The following is a 19,128-nucleotide window of genomic DNA, read 5'->3' on the forward strand; positions in this document are numbered from 1 at the left end:
ACTCGTTGGGGCGGCCCGGCAAACTCTGGAAAAATTGAAACCTGAAATCTCAGGTGGCAAAAATTTTCTCCTTCGTGGATGCCTTACCACGAAAGTATAGCCTCACCTCTATAAAACGAATAGGCCGCGTCCTTCTCGCAAGTCACGTCATTATCTCGATTTCTCGTCGTCGCGTCTCGACTCTACGCCCTTCTCCTCGGTCGCATAGAATAGCAGATTATTAATCCGTCTTGCAAGCGAGCATAGAACCCAAATTGAGAACGCGAAACAAGTCTCCAGACTTCCACCGAGAAGTTGCAGTTCTTCATGTCAGCTGTCATGGGAGACGGCACAGATTATCCCAGTCCAAGAAGTGAAGGACCTACCGGGCCCAGTGCTCTTCTCATCGCTGCTCCAGAATCGCTCTCACCTCCTATGAAAATGGCCGATCCTTTATCATCCCTCGCAAACGTCTCCCCAGATGGAACACGCCCTCGTCTGTCGGTGCGACGGTCCCGCGACCCTCCGAAGAATCAAAGCAATCAAATTTTCTGCGATCATCCCGACTGTCAGGCTAATCCGCCTACATTCAGACGGCCTTGTGAATGGAAGTAAGTACACCCCCCTCATCACGCTTACTAAAAGAACACTGCTAACTATACATTCGCTTAGTAAACATATGGACAAGCATGACCGACCGTACAAATGCATGGAACCGGGCTGCGACAAGATTCAAGGTTTCACCTACTCTGGCGGTCTTCTCCGGCATCAACGAGAAGTTCACAAGAAGAATGCCACAACAAAGAAAGCCCTCATGTGTCCCTACACCGACTGCAATCGCAGTACCGGCAACGGATTCACGCGCCAAGAGAACTTGAAGGAGCATCTTCGCCGTCGACACATGCATACTGAAGGCGGAAACTCCCCCGAGTTGCCCGTCCTGACTGCGGCAGATGTGGAAGGCCTGAAGTCGACCTTTTTGGACCCCCCAGCTGGCCTGAAGCGCAAGCACGACGATATGACTGATCCAGAGCTGAACGGTGTCGACACCATCGACGAGTCGAACGGCGTGGATCTTCACAACGAGGTGAAGCGGCTGCGCCGGGAAGTCGAAGAGAAAGATCGTCGCCTTGAAGAGCTTGAGAAGATTGTTGCAGGGCTGCAGCAGTCAATCCCCCATCATGCACTACCCGTGGTTCACGTTCCTGGCGCCGAGCTATAGATGATGCCATGCCGTCATTCCCTTTGCTCCGGATTTCCCATTTATCTCTCCTCACGGCTGTCAAACCCGCTTTTTCTTTTCTTTTCTATCTTTCTGTGTATGGGTGCATCACTAGGCGTTATGCAGTTTCCATGGTCACAATTTTTTGACTGGGCTCATATGCATCCTGGACGGCTTGTGAACGAGTTTGATTTGCTTGGGCGGTGGTCTGCTTTCTCGTCTGTTTTTATCTTTGATCTGCTCTTGTTAAATCTTCTCTTCCCAACCGAAGAGTTGAGAGGCGTATTTTTCCTAATATATCATCCCCTCTTCCCATGGCAACCGAGACCGTGGAGAAGCTCGAAACATGAGACTGGAATTTGTTTTTCCTCCTATTGCAGCGGTTAGATGAGTCCATCCGGTGGTGGAGGCGTTTATTGATAGTGTCTCTTTCTTCTCATTTGTGTCTCTCTACTGGTTCTATGTATCTCCCCATTCTTTGTAATGTGGGCTGTTGTTCTCTCCTTTCTCTGATATTCTTAGTTTGAACAGATATACCCAATCTCTCTGTTAACGATAATGGCACCAATACTACTCATACATGAATAAGTCCTTCTCGTAGCAGTGATCTTTCCATTGCCAGGCAAATCAAATGATATTCTCCAAGTAGTGAGAGCCAGGTCTATGCATGACATGCATGGTTCCAGGCCTACCTTGGCATATTGAGTAGGTCATCAATGTGAGAACAACAGAGTACAATTGCTACAGCTTACAATGACACTCGTACTAACTATCATTATGCTTATCTAATGCATGACCGTGCCAACGACTAATCGGGCTAGCTCAGCCGGTCATTTCGATATCCTATTCGCCAACCTGGTCAGTCAAGCCCCCGATTTGGCCTAGCTCCACTCGATCAGGCCAGCCACAGATCCACCTGAGCCCTTTTATCTGCTAGATCTCCTAATTACTATGCAATCCTCGCAGTTCCAGAGCGTCTACGTGCATCTATTCCGAGATACTTTCAGCTCGACCATCTCAAATACACTTCACCTTAGCTCCCCTTATAGGCGCATGACGTTGTCCACTCGCCATATTGCCTAGGCAGGACAGCCAAGCACTCAGCAGCAAGACAATCAATATGGCCGACGATACCCCAATGTCAAACATGCAAGGACCCACAGCTGTGCAGCTTCCTGCAAATATACAGCAGAACTCAATCCCTCAAGGTCCAGGGGAACTCTATACTCCAGCCCATGATTATCACACATCTGTGCCTATCTCACGTCAAAAGACTCTGGTACCACCCTTGACGCTTGGTGCGTATTCAGATGATAATTTGATCCTGGAACCACCTAAGGAGCACTCATTTGAGATTGGGGAATTCGTTCCTCCTGGATTCTTCGACCGCGCCCATCATACCTGGTTCTCGCACCATGCGTCTACTGCTGACTGGACGTACGCTCAGCGTCGTGAGGCCCAGCAAATTCTGCCTTTCTTGTACCTGGGACCCGCATCGATGGCGCGGGATAGAGACTTTGTTCGCAGTGAAGGCATCACATTGTTGTTATCCATTCGCGATAAACGATCCGCCATTGCCCGTTTATTGTCTGGTGCCAAGGTAGCTGAAGAGCTAGGCATCCAAGCAGATGCGATCGATGTCGATAGTGAGCAAGAACTCATTAGCCTGTATCCCAGTATCATCCGGGGAATCAACCAACATATATCGTCTGGAGTCTCTGCTAGGCCAGATCTACCACCGAGAGTGCTCGTCTTTTGCGAATCTGGTAATGGACGATCTGCAAGCGTCGTGATTGCCTACATAATGAGCATGATGAATCTGGATATGGTCTCGGCAATGTGGGCCGTACACCATCGACGTTTCTGTATCGATGTGGACGAGTCTATGCAGACACTCCTCCAGTCATACCAGGCTATTCTCGATGCGAAGAGGGAGGTCGCCAAGGCTCGTCGACAGGAAGTTACTACATCTTCTTCACTGGGTATACAGCCGTCGTCTCGTCCAGGTGGTCAGCTCGCGAAGAAACGAAGTTTTATAGAATATGACTGCGATAACAATACACCTATTCACAGTGGGCACAACGGCTTTTCGAGTCAAAAAACTGTGATTCAAGCCAATGATGACGCCGAGCATCTGAAACAGAAGCCTGCTCCTTTCATAGAGCGCGCTGCTTGATCGCTCTCATATCAAAGAGTTCATTACTTGCTTTTAGACTTGTTTGGTTCCTTTTCGGTGGGTTTCTGCAGCGTCTTTGCGAATATCACTCATGCTGCTGATGCATTGCATTAATATTAAACAGCAGCCAGTTATGCTGGTTGGGACAGCATAGAAAGCACCTTGTATGATTAGATTACGGATACTGAGATAATGAAAACCTCCCCAGATTGGGCCATATCTCTCTCATGTAGGCCCAGAACAAGTTTAGTGATTGGTATGAAGATGGAAAGTACCGACAAACAAGCAATTCACAACTTTCTCATCTCATCTCGTGTGCCTTTGGGACACCTTCAAACAGACTCTTTTGCCCTGGCGGCGTCTAAATCAGGTTAATTATTGTTTTGGTAAAAGAAATTTCCTACAATGATAGGGTTGCCCCGACGCCAGTATTATGATTTAAGAGGGGAGCCGCCCTATTGCTCAAATATCTCAGTCTATCACTCGTTCAATTGAAGATTGTGTGTGATACCTGTCGCTGAAAACAAGTATCAACATCTACTTCCCGCCTACTCGATATTCTTCCTTTCGTCGCAACAACTAAAGCTTTTCTTTAGCGAAAATCATTTCGTCTTCCTCCAAGAGATAGCTTCACACGCCCTCATAAGTCTCTCCAGCAACCGACTATCGTCCACTCATTCAAATCTTGTGCCGACCTGGAATTATTACCGATCGATCCTTTTCCTGCTTGCAATTTAGACGCGTTCTGAAAGGAGAGCAAGATTTGTCATGAGGTTGCGAAAAACCATACGAGTCCCCTCCCGGTACGATGATGAATGTGAGCTCTCGACTGGTGTTTCCCCACGGCGACTGCCACGGCGCAGAAAGGCAGCAGTAGAAGCAGGAGCAGGAGCAGAAGAGGAAGAGGAAGAGGAAAGGGCAATACCTTACGTTGACTACGACCCAAATCAACCTCCTGCCGCTTTTCCCACCCTCGAACACCCGCTTCCCGCTGGGCAGACTTATCACTCTCTTCCTACCGCCACGCCACCTCCTGCTGCTGCTGCCAACGCCAGCCCTGATACTGATGATGCTGATCTTGATGCTGACAGAAATCATCATCTAGACGCTTTCAATTCGCTTTATCGTGGTATCCCACCAGAAAAGCTCGACAACTTCATCGCAAGTAACGGGCCGCAAAATCCACAATACAAGAGGAACATGGCGCTGCTGGCACGAGAAGACGACGACTTCAATCTTGAGATCAGCGATGACGATGATGGCCGAGGACTGCCTGGTAGTGAAAATGCTGGTGCACAATGGATTCACCGTGAAGTATGTCAACCTTTCAAACACCAGTGCGATAATCTCCTGCTAACATTCTACCCACGCTAGGAACCAATACCCAACGATCCGCAGTGGGCCGATATTTCACTGAGCCTACAGATCGAGATTGCAGAAAACATGTTGGAGACTCATAGATTGTCCACAATCCAGCTCCTGCTTGGGCTGAGCCAGTCTGATACTGAGCAACTAACGCGCAATCTCCGAATGCATAACGCGGATCTCGAATACGAGAATCGCGTTCTCGCCGAAATGCGCAACAAGCAGATGCAGGTTTTGATGTGCCTTGACAATTCCGATCTAAAGCAGCATTCAGTGCCAGGGCGGCTCGTCATGTCGAAAAAAGTTTGGAACCATTGTCATCGTGTGATTCAAAAACGGTCACAGATGAGGTATCTGCTCTGTCAGGCAGGGGATCTTTTACTAGCACGAAAATATCTGTCTAAACGAGGGTTACCAATGAGATATGCTGGCGAATGGGACAATCAATTTGTTGCGACTCCATCAATATCCAGCACTGGGGGGTTTGTTGGAATTTTGAAGTGGAAATCGAGTACAGAATCACAATCAGGTGCATCCACCACCGCCGCCGGAGACTCCCGTCTGTTGCCTAAAACACGAATTGGTGCACAGGATCCATCTCCCATCACTGTTTCTGAAACGTTGATTGTGCAATTACCAGCAGCCCAACGCTATGAACCGATGCCTCGAGTCAGCACTCCTCAAGCATCCACTAACCGCGATGTACAGCTGGTTTTGCACAACCAGGCCCTTGTGCGTCTCAGGATCGGCCGGGAAAATGCAGCTCGTATACACATAGAATATCCGGCAACGCCATCTCGGCGACACATGGATGCTTTGGAAAGGTTTCTTCCTACTCCTCGAACACGGACTAGAGCACAAACCAGGGAGCCAAACAGTGATGACACAATCGAAGAATTGCCTTCCGAGTCGGATAGGATTGAAGGTATGCATCATCAAGCTTTAATGCCAGTGCGTCGCATGTTTGGCTCCTGGTCGACAGGCACGTCTCGCCTCCAACCACCAGAACTTTCGTTTTCAACAAGGCCACGGCCGGGAAGCTTCAATAACATCTTTCCTGCTGGCCCACCAATAGCGAAGCCCAAAGCTCGTCAATTCGATCAAGCCACAAGAATCAGCACAGATCAAAGCTCCACCCTTGATGATGCGCATTCATTTGATTCCAGCCCTCCACAACCATCAGACTTGTCTGCATTGGAAGGTGTAGTGCACGGAAATTCACAGAATTTGACCGCGAGAAATGCTATGCCAACACCAGCGGCATCCTCACCCAACTACAGTACGACAACGAAACTCACAGCTCACCACAACCACAATCATTTCCCGAAGACGAGCGTCGAAACGTGCCTTGCAACTCCGGAGTCCTATCGCACTGACGTCGGTGAAAGGCAGCTTAAGTCGTACATTTCAGCATACAATCGGTCATCGATGCCAAGTAACGGAAATTTGGGATCCGCAACTGCGTCCTTCTCAAGATCAGATACTATGGTCAATCACGTAGAGCTAAAGAAAGACGGTGTGGCACAAGCAGATGCTGGTGTCTTTTCTCCATCCAAGGCTATGCAGGGTCTAAACCTTTTGCCTTCTTTATCTATGGATTTTGGCGTTTTCGTAGGTCATCAGGAAGGGCCGGGTACCAACCATAATAGCCTAGCCGAAGAAGCACCTCCAGGGCATGCAAATCGAATTACGACGCCGCAGGCAGCCAAGTCCGCCAAATACATCAATCCTCTTTTTGGCCTCGATAGTTTCGATATTCATGCAGACCATGAGGAAGCATCTCAAAATGTCAAAACCAGCGAGTCATCCCATTCCCGCGCATCAACAGGTCAAGGACAGACAGTAGCTGGGATCGAGGAGCCGCCGTCCATAAATACTGAAAATGCCAATGGTAACCAACGAGCAGTCGAAGACATTCCCAATAATCATCTTTCGGCTATTTCTACCAACGTTACTGTGGATGTAATGCCGCTGCCCCGGGAGAGGCGTCAGTCGGTGCGGAAGCAAACTGCAGGCACCAAGCGAGGTGCCAGCACTGAAATGAAAGCAGCACATCCAAAGCGAGGCAAGTTTCCGGATCCAGCTTCCACTCCAACTACCAGATCCGCTACCAATGCAACCTCTAGTCACACCACCAACCCTCCTGTCCCTCGAGGACGAGGACGACCTCGCAAGTATCCAATACAACAATGAAAATGAACATGACTGTACCAATACGAGCAGACGAATGTACGATACCACATGCTTTCTTGTATATAATTTCCAGCCTGTCTCCAATCTTTTCTTGCCGATGTACAACAAATGACTGTACGCTGTGTATGAATAAATCATAGTTGATGCATGCATGATGACTGGATCTCGGCGAAGTTCATGATCGGGACAAAAACATTCTTTCTTTAGTGAATGTCTAAACTTACTGTCACATCCCTTATTCCATTGTCTCTTTTTATAAACCTTTCTCTTTTTTATCTTTCTCTTATTCCTGGTTAGTCGAAAACACAAAGTTCTGTACAACAACTTTTGAATCTATATCAACTGCTCATGTCAGTAAATTGTGCCCTCGTGTAAACATACACCTCCGAACCTGTCACGCATGAACAGAGACATGCCTATGTGCACGTGATGTCATTAAGCCCTGAAAAGTACACGATGTGTCCTTGTTCAACTTGCGTCTGCCCAAAAATAGATGGAGAATACCAGGCGAGATGTCAATCCATAAACAACAATGACGATGTAAGGACATCAAAATACCAAATACGCAATGATCAAAAATAGTAATCATCTTCATTCATCACAAAGAGTTGACACCAAAGAAAAAGAGGCACAGATCGATCGAAGCATCGATCGACGAGGGAACTGTACAAAATGGGTTAAATGTCTCACGTGACAGCGCGTGACGGCAAATCGCGTTTTTCATCAGTCCGCGTCGCAACTACATCGTTTCCAGGAGAAACTGAGAAGAAACTTGGAAAAGAGGAGCGAATTGAGCTTGGTCATACTCTATGTCAGATTACTGGAAATTGTATGCGATCTTCTCACCGTTCTCATCTCATACCTTTCGTCCAGTCTTTGGCCGATCCGACTGAGTAAGATTGGAGCAAGAATCCCAACTCGATCGTATATCTCCCATGGGCTCTCGAATAGTGAATTTCTTCGCAAATAAATGGTCCAGCCCGAACAAAATTCAGTCACTCGAATCCAAAATGTCAGGAGTAACGACACCGACAACATTACCCGAGTCGCTCGACGAAGCAACGACGGGCGCTTCTAGTGCACCTTCGCGACAACAGTCTAGCCCACCCACTTCACCTGCGACGAAATCCGAGTCCGAAGATGTGATAATGAAAGGAACTGAGAAGGAGAGTGAGCTGGAGAAAACTGCTGTTACGGAGGGAGAGGGAGAGGGTGATGAAGATGAGGATACGGAGGGTATGGATATGAAGGCTAGAGCGTTGACGAAGTTACTTCAGACCAGTTCCGTGAGTTTCACTGATACTCTCTACTGAGAGGTTTTGGTGCTGATAGAATGTTTGTAGGTCTTCGTGGCCATCATGTCCGACAAGATGAAAGCACAGCAAAAACAACAGCAAGAGGCGGCAAAGAAAGCCGCCGCTAAAAAACAGACCGCAGCAGCAGCCAAGGAAGCTCCTGAATCGACAACCGGGCGACGCAGTTCTCGGCTGAAAACCGGTGAAAAGGAGGAAGCCACTGATCAGAAGCAATCGAAGAAGGCTACCGCGAAAAAGGGTGCAAAAAAGAATGCCGCTAACGGCAAAAATATCTCAAGCTATTTCAAGAAAGCCGATGTTGAAGTCAGCGGGGACAATCCCAGCGTACAGGAAGCATTGAGGCAGGCAGCGGATGACTTGGAAGCGAAGCCATCAGCGCTCGGTGAACAGGAAGGTCTCGTTGCTACGGAGCAACCTTCATTAGTCACGGGCGGGAAAATGCGCGAGTATCAATTGGAGGGCTTGGAGTGGATGAAGTCACTCTGGATCAATGGATTGTGTGGTATCCTTGCTGATGAAATGGGTCTCGGCAAGACTATTCAGACGATCTCGCTTATTGCGTTTTTCAAAGAGAACAACATCTCTGGTCCGTTTCTGATCGCGGCACCGTTGAGCACAGTCAGCAATTGGGTTGATGAATTTCAGAGGTGGACTCCTAGTATTAAAACAGTCTTGTATCATGGATCTAAGCCTGAGCGTGCCGAACTGCGGAAACAGATGAAGCTAAAGGATCAGAAAGAGGCTGATTTCCCTGTCGTATGCACGTCGTACGAGATTTGTATGAATGATCGTGCCTTTCTTGGACAGTTTTCATGGAAGTATATCGTTGTGGTAGGTGATATTGTCTTTGGATTTCCGATCGCTCGCTGACAGGTTGATTTAGGATGAGGGTCACCGTCTGAAGAACATGAACTGCAAATTAATTAAAGAGCTTCTCACTTACCACTCTGCAAACCGATTGCTTATTACTGGAACACCATTACAAAACAACATTTCCGAGCTATGGTCACTATTACACTTCTTGCTCCCTGAGATATTCAACGACCTAGACAGCTTTGAGAGCTGGTTCGACTTTTCTTCTGTTTTGGACAATAATGGTCAGAGAGACGTGATTGAGAGGCGCAAACGCAACCTCGTCACTACCATGCATTCTATTCTCAAACCGTTTCTACTGCGCCGAGTCAAGACCGACGTCGAGACTAGTCTGCCTAAGAAAAGAGAGTACATTCTATATGCTCCACTGACATCAGAGCAGAAGGAACTATATAGAGAGATCCTGAGTGGTACGGGCCGCCAGTACTTGGAGAACAGGGCCATCGAACGTATCGAGGCTCGAAGCGGACGAGTATCCCGCTCGACGAGTCTCAAAAGAAAGGCCGATGATAGCGGATCAATGACTCCTTCCGGCAAGAGCGTAAAATCAACTCGGTCTTCAACACCAGGCAGTGTTAGCGGCCGAACGCGAAAGGGCCGTCAAAGTTACAGAGAGATTGGCGATCGGGAATTCAATGCTCAACTCCGAAACCTCGAGAATGGTATTGAGGACGAGGAAGAAAAGGACGAATCTCCTGGCGAGACTGAACAAGAAGAGATTGAGCGTGCCAAAACCATCAAATTGGCCAAGAAGGAAATTGGTAGCAAGAAGCTTCAGAATCCAGTCATGCAGGCCCGTCTGGCGTGTAATTCTCCGCACAACTTTTACTGGCCATGGGGCGACGACTCCTCTACGGTTGACGAAACGCTCGTCACAGCTTCTGGAAAGATGTTGCTTCTTGATCGTCTGGTACCTTGTCTCATGAAGAAGGGCCACAAAATTCTCATATTTTCCCAATTCAAAACCCAGCTCGATCTTATACAGGACTGGGCTACTCAACTCCGCGGCTGGAACTGCTGTCGAATCGACGGTGGCGTAAGCCAGGTTGATCGTCGGGCTCAAATCAAAGCTTTCAACTCCGATAAAAACTTCAAAGTCTTCTTGTTATCGACCCGTGCCGGTGGACAAGGTATTAACCTGACTGCGGCCGATACCGTCATTCTCTTCGACTCTGACTGGAATCCACAACAAGATCTCCAAGCACAGGATCGCGCACATCGAATCGGTCAAACACGCCCGGTCATCGTCTACCGTCTCGCAACCAAGGGCACAGTTGAACAAACTCTACTCGAAAAAGCAGATTCCAAACGCCGTCTTGAACGTCTCGTTATTCAAAAGGGCAAATTCAAAAGCTTGCTTGACAATAACACCACTTCAAATGACATGGAGGATATCCGCAAGGCGTTGGGTGAAGATGAATTTGAGCAATTTCATATTCAATCTGATGATCCAGAGTCTATTCTTTCGCAGCATGATCTTGATATCTTGACGGATCGGAGTGAAGAGGCTTATTTGCGTGCTGAGAAGGGTCTGGAGGAGAGTAATGGACGGGCTTTCCAGGCTGTGGAGACGAAGGAGGATAAGGGGATCATGGCTGAGTTGACTGTTCGATAGTTTCGCCTCTCGATTCGTTTGGTTTGAGCTTTTTGTATTTTTGACCATGGTTGGGGGTTTGGCAAGGAATGGTGTTTTTAACTATGTTCCTGATGGAGTTTTGGTTTATATTGCCTTGTATGGTATCAGTGTACTTCAAGAAGCGCGGCCCAGGCGTCGAATAGTGTTATGTTCTACCTATCTGGAATTTGGCAATATCAAAAATTCATTCGTAATTATCTACATATACAGCATAGACCTGCCCCGTTGACAGAGGCAAATCACCGACTAGCCTTCTCATCCTCGATCTGCCTCCTCAACTCCGCCAACGCCTCATTCCGCCTATCAAGATGATCCTTCAACCCATCAACCTGATCAGCCACGGTCTTGATATCTTCCCTTAGTCGCTCCAGATCCTGGCCATCTTTCGTCCGACCCGTGCCTTCCCTCATCTCCCGCAATTCTCGCTCTTTGTACTCTAGTAACTGCAAAGCCTCCTTTTTGATAACAGTCCAATTCGGCCTTCCATCATGATGCGCAGACGAAGATGCGCCGCCACCACTACGTCTCTCCTCCGAGGCGCGATTGGCAGCTTCCAACTTCTGTTCGAGTTCTGCCAATTCGCGGCGAAGACGGACTTTCTCCCACTCCTCATCTTGAATCGTATTACTAAAATCCGTGGCCTTGGGTTGATAAGTCGATTTCACCCCCAAACGACTGAGATACGTATCTCCAAACTTGGCCTTGCGGCCTGTGGTGGTCTCTGTGTCGCCGTCCGCGCCCCATTTTTGTGCGGGCCGCACGTTATCGACTTGGTAGTCGATTTTATTGGATTCGAAGGATGCGCGGAGAGATGGTGGGACAGTGCGAGGAATGCGAAACCCCTCGTGGCGGAAGTTCAGGATGTGAAGGAAGGCGAGAGAGGCATCCTTGTTGATAGACGAGGAGGCTGTGGGGTTGACGAGGTTCCAGGCTGATCTGATATCAGTGTCGGGGACGTCCAGGGAGTCGTATAGAGGTTGTAATGAGTCAACTATAACCAGCGCGTTAGTATGATCACATCGAAATGAATCGAACGGACAGCGGAAACACTAACATGTAATCTCGCCGCGATGGTTCTTGTTCGCACTATATATTTCTTCGTATTTCGCCTTGTCCGCCGGACTCATATACCAATCGAATCCATCCTTTAGGCCCGGTGTATCATCTTCATCTTCTATCCGCTCAAACTGTTCCTGGCGCCCGGTCAATGCGGCACTTGCCTGGACTAAATGCGCCTTTGACTCTGGTATAAGCCAGTCCGGTAATGTTCGCGGGACTTCTTGGTATTCCTATCCAATTGACCGTTAGTCACTCCATGCCGCACTTCAAACCCGGTCCGCAGCTCTTATCGCGATCAGGGGTAGGAGGGGGAGGAAGACTCACCCCATTAACAAGATCAAAAATCAACCTCATTGCAACACAAAACTCCTCAAAGTCCAACTCTCCGTCGCCATCCACATCCGCCAAATCCCATACTTTTTCCAGTTGGTCGTCTCGTAATCGGCTGTTGCGGAGCACGCTGGCGGCTTGGGAGTTGTTGAGACGGGGTTGGCCGTTGGCGAGCGATGAGAAGATCTCCCAGTATCGCTCGACTTCCCATTGCTCGATGCGTTTTGCCATTGTCGCTTCTATTTTAGAGGGGAGGGATTGGAGAGGGTGAGAAGTGAGCGCGTGGCTCGGGTGATTGAGTTGCCTGGGTAAGGTGTGTTGCTGCTTGATAGGTGACTACCTAATGCACTGACGCCTGGGCCGGAGCTGGCGTCCATGTCTTGGCGGATTAACCTATCTCCGCATTTACATTAATATCTTTAAAAGTAGATACGACTTACGTATTTCAGAATCGTAAGTTCTTCATTCTTCAGCATAATTATATCGTACAGTCTCACCGAATCATCGAATCATAAACAATCGCAACAAAGGGGAATCGTAACAGGACAAAGAGCTAAACCTCAAAAGGCAGGACATCGCAAAGTAAAGAAAGAAAGAAAACGGACAGGCGAAGTTGGAGGCTCAAGAACATCAAAAATAGAACATGATATGAAAAGACACAAAGTGACGAAAGTGAAAAGAGAAAAGAAGTTTCGGGAAGAATAAAGCGCAATCGTGCAGATTAATAGACCGTGCTTCCAAATGGAGCTGTCTCTTTCAAATCTTCAACCAAGTCTTCGACATTACTGAGATAGCGACCGAGTAGTTTCTGCTTCTCTTCGGTCGTGCGCGTCTCGCGCTTCGATTGATTGGTGTCGCCGGCTGACGAGTAGCTTTTCGCAAAAGCTCCCGACAACTTGCTAGGGCTTCGATGCAATCCAAGCACCGCCGTATTCGGTGCGCTCGCAGCAATCGCCGGAATGGTAGGCATTTCCGGCATAAGATAAAAGTAGAGGAACTCGACCAGTTTGAGCTTGACTTCTCTGGATGTAGCGCGCATTTTGAATAAAGATGTAACGGTCAAGAGTCCGTCTAGAGCCTCGAATGTGCGGGTGTTTGCAGGTTGGTCCAACAGTGCGGTCACCAATGTCAACAGGGTTGAAGACTGAATGGCAGGACAATTGATCGGATCTAACAAGTCGAGAAGAATGTTCATATATATTTCGCGCGCAAAGAGTGCTCGGGACGGAGGGTGGAGAAGGAGAATCCCTTGGATCAAGTCCAGGGTTGAGATGATCAGAAGATCGTTCGCGCCGTTACTTCCGCGACCGAGCAAATGTTCGAGGCAGGTGACTAGGCGTATGGCGACTGGATGCGATTATTAGACCTTCGCTCAAAGATCCAGGCTAGATGTGAGGACTTACCATTCCATTGAAAACCCTCCTGCAATTTGAAAAATTCACGGAAAGCTGGATCATCTGCCAATTCGTTCAATGCTTTCGGTGCAGGAGGTGCTTGACCTAGAGGAATCATTGATCTCCTCTTCTCGGCTGCCGTTTGCTTGCTCCTCGAAAGACATATTTGTGCGAGTAGTCCTTCGACCTGACGAAGACCCTTGCGAATTTTGTTGGGCTCGTATGAGGAAAGATAGTCGAAGGAATGCGTCAAAAGGGCCTCCATTGCCGTGACAGTTATTGACTTGAGTAGTGAGAAGTGGAAAATATGAAGTAAAGAGGATAGAAGATAGATAAATATGGAGAAAAAGAAAGAAAATCGTCAGCATGCAATGCGTAGCACCTCAGCAAGGAAGTCAAAGGACCACACTGAGGTCACCAGTTGGCCGGGAGGCTGGAGCAGAAAGTGATAAGGCTGGGCGGGCGGCAACCTGAAACAAGCAGACATACAGACTAGTAGCTGTCGATTTTCAGCTCCATATGGAGTAAATCAGTTAGTGCGATCGCATCGTGGCTGGCCAAGGACGAGATGTGATGGATTACATCAGAAGAAACAAAGTAAACAAAGCGCGGTTGGCCGGTGAACGCTTTCTGCCACCGCCTTAGGCCCCGCGTGAGCTTGCCGCCGCTTTTGATACGTTCTCTTCCCTAGTCAGTCATACTAATAATCACTAGCTAACAGCTCTTATCATGGCGATCGAAAATGCGTCATCGACAACAGCTAACACCCGGAGTCTCGCGGAGTAATTGCATATACTTAGTTCGCAGTTTGGGAAGCTGAAAGGTATCTCAGTAAATGGCGTTCTGCTTGGTCATCCAGTCGTTCATGTCACCCCAATCAAGTACAGTACTGAAATGAAGGTCCCGGACTGAAACGTCAAGATGCTTGAGAATCGATCTTAGATCGCCAAAGCATGACTTTGTTCTCGATGATGGAAAGCTTCTGAAAAGTGGATCATTGTAGGAGCAAAACTTTAAAGAACAATAGAGAGAATGGTATTGTTTCAGGCAGAAGAATAAGCAGAGAACAATACGGGGGAAGTAACTCCAGCAGATTAGGGTTCCAAGGTTCCTGCCAGCCATGGCGCCTGCCTGGATGCCTGACTGGCTATCACATGCGGTCCTCCAGCTTACTTTACGCAGCTCTCTTTTCTCTCTTCTACCCACCACCATCCAACTTCTGTACTTACTTATTCTCTCGACATTCCCTTTTTCTTTTTATCATTGGACAACACTCATCGCATACGTTCCTTGCATATATTGTGTCGGTCACCCGTTCTTCCATTACGGACCAGAGAACGTCTTGCCCGCAACCCCGCTCTATATCACCAGCTACTATCAAGCTCAAGACATTGCTTATCTCAACCATGACTTCTGAAGTCAATCCGCCGCAAATACCACAATCGCTTCAGTCTCCTACAGCTATTCCTCCGCGAACAAGCTCCAATGGCGCTGTAAATGGCATTGCTGCGAGCGCCCAGCCAGTTGCCCCGGGCTTAGCCTCTATCTCCGAGAGCGAATGGATGTCGTCTTCGAAACGAAAGTCACTCAGTACAACGAGCAAACATGGCCGCAATCGATCGAGCATGGATTGGACAAAGGCCAAAGAAGTCATGTGGACTCAGGAAAAAGAAAGTATTATTATGGGGCCGTACGACTACATCTCGAAGCAGCCAGGCAAGGATATCCGCAAACAGATGATTGCCGCATTCAATGTGTGGTTGAAGGTACCTGAACAGAGCTTGGCAATTATCACCAGAGTCATTGCCATGCTGCATAATGCTTCCTTGCTGTAAGGTCTATGTGTTTGTTCCAGCTGAGTGCAGTACTAACTACCCGACCGAATAGTATCGACGATGTTCAGGATAACTCTGTTTTGCGACGGGGTATCCCAGTCGCGCACAATATCTTTGGTACGGCTCAGACTATCAATTCCGCCAACTATGTGTACTTTCTCGCATTACAAGAAGTCCGAAAACTCAACAGTCCTGCGGCCATGGAAATCTACACCGAGGAGTTATTGAATCTACACAAAGGGCAGGGCATGGACTTGTTTTGGAGAGACACCTTGACCTGTCCCACTGAAGAGGAGTATCTCGAGATGGTTGATAACAAGACTGGGGGCCTCTTTCGACTGGCTGTCAAGCTGATGCAGGCAGAGAGTGAGACTGGAAAGTACGTCAAATTTGAAGGTTTTGAAGATCTTAAGTATCTTACTAATAATAAACAGAGATTGTGTCCCACTCGTCAACGTACTCGGTCTTATCTTCCAAATTTGCGACGACTACCTCAACCTGTCAGATAAAACATACAACAAGAACAAAGGTCTCTGCGAGGATCTGACGGAAGGAAAATTCTCATTCCCCATCATCCACAGCATCCGCGCCGACCCATCGAATGTCCAATTGATCAACATCCTAAAGCAAAAAACCAAGGACGAAGAAGTCAAACTTTACGCGGTCAACTACATGGAAAGCACCGGCAGTTTTGCGCACACCAAGAAAGTTGTCTCGCAACTACGCGACAAGGCATCGAAATTGATTGATGAAATGGACGGTATCCATGATGGGATCGAAGCAACGGACAGTCCGCGAGATGGGCGATATGTAAGAGAGATTTTGGAGAAGATCACTGAAGTGACGCTCAAGGATAAAGAGCGGGCAGTATGATTCCTCTGTATTTATACTCACGGTCGTTCGTCTTCTTGAGTTGGATGGGCTTTTCTTTTTTTGGACATTCTTACCTTTTATTGTATCCAGATGCAGATTTAACGCTTTATGACTAGCAATCCATTATACCCCTCTGCTATGACAACTCTCCCTACAGAAGATCGTAAGCACTAGAAAAATCTACATATATCATTAGTGTATTTCACAATCATCCAGCCAAACACAGACCGGAAACAGCAAAAAGATACACAATAGGGTATCACAACATCGTAAATTACATAACAATACAACAATCACCAAGCTTCCGCAACACCCTAGGCAGAACCTTTTCAACAAGTGCCTCGATATCGTCCTGTTTGCCCTGTTGCTGTCCTTGCTGCTGGCCATATTGCTGGCCATACTGCTGTTGCTGTTGCTGTTGACCGGGATACCCACCACCGCCGTAATGGGGCTGTTGCTGGTGCTGTTGTTGATGTTGTTGATGTTGTTGTTGTTGGTAAGGCGGCATTTCAGCCGGACCACCCGTCAAATTGATATACATTCTCCCGGCGTTCTCTTCAGTAGCATATTGCAACCCCAGTTCGCGACAGACTTGTTCAACTCGGGGTTTGATTTTTTGCACGTGGTTGGCGGAGTGGTTCCCTTTTCCGACGATCCTATACCATCATCATCATCAATAATTTGCAGATTCAAAATTGAGGAAAGGGTGTAGAGGACGTACACGTGTAAATGCGTCTGCCCATGTTGACGCGCATATTTAATCCGCTCCTCGAGAATATCCTCTGCCTCCTCGACAAACTGGCCATGCAAATCAATCGTGTCCTCCGCTACTCTACCCGAAGCATTGTTTTCGCGGAATATGAATTCGGAGGCTTGTTTGTTGTAGTCTTGCATGCGGCGACCGTGCTCTTTGCCTTCTTCCGAGAGTTGTTTGGCGCGGGCTCCATCGCCGTTTTCGTAGGCTTGTTTACTCTAGACCACATACGATGATTAGTATCAATTTTGAGGGAGGGTATGGTAGGGGGAATACCCGTTCAAAACAGTTGTTGCGCTTGTTGGCTTCTTCACGCGCGAGGCCTCGCAGGCGGTCGTATTCTTCTTCGGATTGACTGGATTGGTCGTGATTGAAGGCTGCGCATATGCATAGTTAGTTGCCCGTCTCAAAGGCAGAGATAGAGACAGAAGACAATTGACCTACCACGACCGCCAATGTGGTGCATTTCATAAGACATTCTTGATGATACGTCTGCCTTGTATATATTCACACTGTACAAGAGCAATCCAGGTTGAGAATGAGGAGGATGTATTGGAAAGAAAAGCCCAAGGGATCGGACTGCAGCCGATCATTTCGACCAATCACCATGATGAGCCAATCGCAGCGACCACATGCGCCGGAAAATCAAAGGGCCGAGATACAGACTGAGATCGCGCTATTTTGGGCGATCAGCGACGTCGATCCTTTCTCTCTCTTCTGAGTCCTCTCTGTGTTGAGCTAAGAATTAATTTCTCAGTTCTGAAATGGCGGGGCTGATAGAATGGCCGACCATGGATCGTTAGAACTCCGAGCCAATTCGCAATGTTGACATTTCCAGCTTTAGGGCCGACTAGTTAACCTTCTAATGATATGACTAATGGAAAAACAAGATGAACTCAAGAGAAAAGAAACACTTATATAACAAAAACCAACCCAATAACCTTGGAACATGCGCATGATCATTATTCATTACTTTCAGCCATTTGGTATACCAGATGGTTACGCCGACCCTTGGAAAGTCCCACACTAAGTAGGGACGGTGCGGTAGGTACCTCGGAAAGATGCATTGCATCGGATTCAATCAATCACTCACTCGATCAATCAACGATACTCAAACACACGCCTCTTCCACGTCTTTCCCCCATCCTCGGGCCTTCTACGGAACAATTGTATCGACTCACTATACTTGAGAATTGTCCGCTGATCTGCATCTGCTGCGTCGTCGTTGTTGCTGTCGTCGTCAAATCTTTGTAGAAACAATGGAGTTATAGTATTCGCTCCGTCGGGGAATATCGATGCAAATGGAGACAGGAAGATGGTTTGGTCGTCTTGCTCTTCTTCGAAAGGGCCTGAAGATCCTTCTACGAGCGAAGAGCCAGGTGACGAGAACGGAGAAGAAGAATATGCCGAAACGCTGCGATGTATCGGCTTGCTTTCCGTCGTAGATTCTGCTGCCTCTTTTGTCTCTTCTGCTACTGCCGCAGCCGTCGAAGATGCCCATACCATAGTCGTAAAATCTCGCACCGCTGCACTGGTAGTAATAGAACTAGCACCAACATCGTCAAGATCAGTCGTGGTTGTGGCGTCGACAGTGGAATCCGATTGGAGCAGCCGCTCATGCATCCAGCTGCTGCCAGTGCCAGTACTGATACTAGTAGCACCGCTTGTAGCAGATGCAAAATCGTGATCGATTCGCCTCCCATCTGCAGGATCGCGTTGGTGCCCTCTCGCTAGCGATGCAAGTGACCCACTAGTCGGTAAAGGGAATGAGCGCTGCGCTGCAAGCGTCGATAATGGCTGTAGTATGTCGGCAGCTGAAGGGGATTTCGTTATTGAGAACGATAATGGTGTTGTCGTTGGTGATGACTCATGCCTCGTGATATCCTCTTCACTTTGGAGGTCATATTGTGTCGTTTCATGCATATCCTCATCCTCATCCTCCCCGCGTGACTGTTGTGATTGACTCATGTTTTCTGCCTCTTGCCGTCTGATTTTTTCCCAGCCCGTCTTTCTTTCTGGTCTGTTGATTTCTCTGCTTATGCAGATACTATATGCATTCCCGAGCAGCACAATCCGCCTGACAAAAGTAGAATTAAATTCCGTGTGGATGCCCTTAGCCCTAA

General features: G+C 48.0%; 8 protein-coding genes across 8 annotated transcripts; 5 read left to right on the forward strand and 3 right to left on the reverse strand.

Moving 5' to 3' along the window:
- Positions 1–318: 318 nt before the first annotated feature.
- Positions 319–1,201, forward strand: BHQ10_002111 (uncharacterized protein; the record flags this gene model as incomplete). The annotated part of the gene is made up of 2 exons (XM_040874222.1): positions 319–590; positions 652–1,201. The coding sequence occupies 2 exons, from the start codon at positions 319–321 to the stop codon at positions 1,199–1,201; spliced, it is 822 nt and encodes a 273-aa protein (XP_040730616.1).
- A 1,120-nt stretch (positions 1,202–2,321) lies between these two features.
- BHQ10_002112 (uncharacterized protein) lies at positions 2,322–3,377 on the forward strand (the record flags this gene model as incomplete). The annotated part of the gene is made up of 1 exon (XM_040874223.1): positions 2,322–3,377. The coding sequence occupies one exon, from the start codon at positions 2,322–2,324 to the stop codon at positions 3,375–3,377; it is 1,056 nt and encodes a 351-aa protein (XP_040730617.1).
- Positions 3,378–4,145: 768 nt separating this feature from the next.
- BHQ10_002113 (uncharacterized protein) lies at positions 4,146–6,935 on the forward strand (the record flags this gene model as incomplete). The annotated part of the gene is made up of 3 exons (XM_040874224.1): positions 4,146–4,691; positions 4,752–5,667; positions 5,725–6,935. The coding sequence occupies 3 exons, from the start codon at positions 4,146–4,148 to the stop codon at positions 6,933–6,935; spliced, it is 2,673 nt and encodes an 890-aa protein (XP_040730618.1).
- Positions 6,936–7,945: 1,010 nt separating this feature from the next.
- Positions 7,946–10,739, forward strand: BHQ10_002114 (uncharacterized protein; the record flags this gene model as incomplete). Its single annotated transcript, XM_040874225.1, has 3 exons — positions 7,946–8,221; positions 8,279–9,082; positions 9,135–10,739. The coding sequence occupies 3 exons, from the start codon at positions 7,946–7,948 to the stop codon at positions 10,737–10,739; spliced, it is 2,685 nt and encodes an 894-aa protein (XP_040730619.1).
- Positions 10,740–10,999: 260 nt separating this feature from the next.
- On the reverse strand, positions 11,000–12,380 carry BHQ10_002115 (uncharacterized protein; the record flags this gene model as incomplete). The annotated part of the gene is made up of 3 exons (XM_040874226.1): positions 11,000–11,751; positions 11,815–12,049; positions 12,144–12,380. The coding sequence occupies 3 exons, from the start codon at positions 12,378–12,380 to the stop codon at positions 11,000–11,002; spliced, it is 1,224 nt and encodes a 407-aa protein (XP_040730620.1).
- Positions 12,381–12,870: 490 nt separating this feature from the next.
- Positions 12,871–13,808, reverse strand: BHQ10_002116 (uncharacterized protein; the record flags this gene model as incomplete). The annotated part of the gene is made up of 2 exons (XM_040874227.1): positions 12,871–13,496; positions 13,553–13,808. The coding sequence occupies 2 exons, from the start codon at positions 13,806–13,808 to the stop codon at positions 12,871–12,873; spliced, it is 882 nt and encodes a 293-aa protein (XP_040730621.1).
- Positions 13,809–14,949: 1,141 nt separating this feature from the next.
- On the forward strand, positions 14,950–16,251 carry BHQ10_002117 (uncharacterized protein; the record flags this gene model as incomplete). Its single annotated transcript, XM_040874228.1, has 3 exons — positions 14,950–15,374; positions 15,431–15,757; positions 15,813–16,251. 3 exons carry the CDS (start codon positions 14,950–14,952, stop codon positions 16,249–16,251), a joined length of 1,191 nt encoding a protein of 396 aa, XP_040730622.1.
- A 274-nt stretch (positions 16,252–16,525) lies between these two features.
- On the reverse strand, positions 16,526–18,973 carry BHQ10_002118 (uncharacterized protein; the record flags this gene model as incomplete). Its single annotated transcript, XM_040874229.1, has 4 exons — positions 16,526–16,907; positions 16,973–17,223; positions 17,282–17,382; positions 18,187–18,973. The coding sequence occupies 4 exons, from the start codon at positions 18,971–18,973 to the stop codon at positions 16,526–16,528; spliced, it is 1,521 nt and encodes a 506-aa protein (XP_040730623.1).
- Positions 18,974–19,128: the final 155 nt, after the last annotated feature.

The sequence above is a fragment of the Talaromyces amestolkiae genome, assembly GCF_001896365.1.
Source record: "Talaromyces amestolkiae strain CIB chromosome Unknown scaffold3.1, whole genome shotgun sequence".
NCBI classification, from domain to species: domain Eukaryota; kingdom Fungi; phylum Ascomycota; class Eurotiomycetes; order Eurotiales; family Trichocomaceae; genus Talaromyces; species Talaromyces amestolkiae.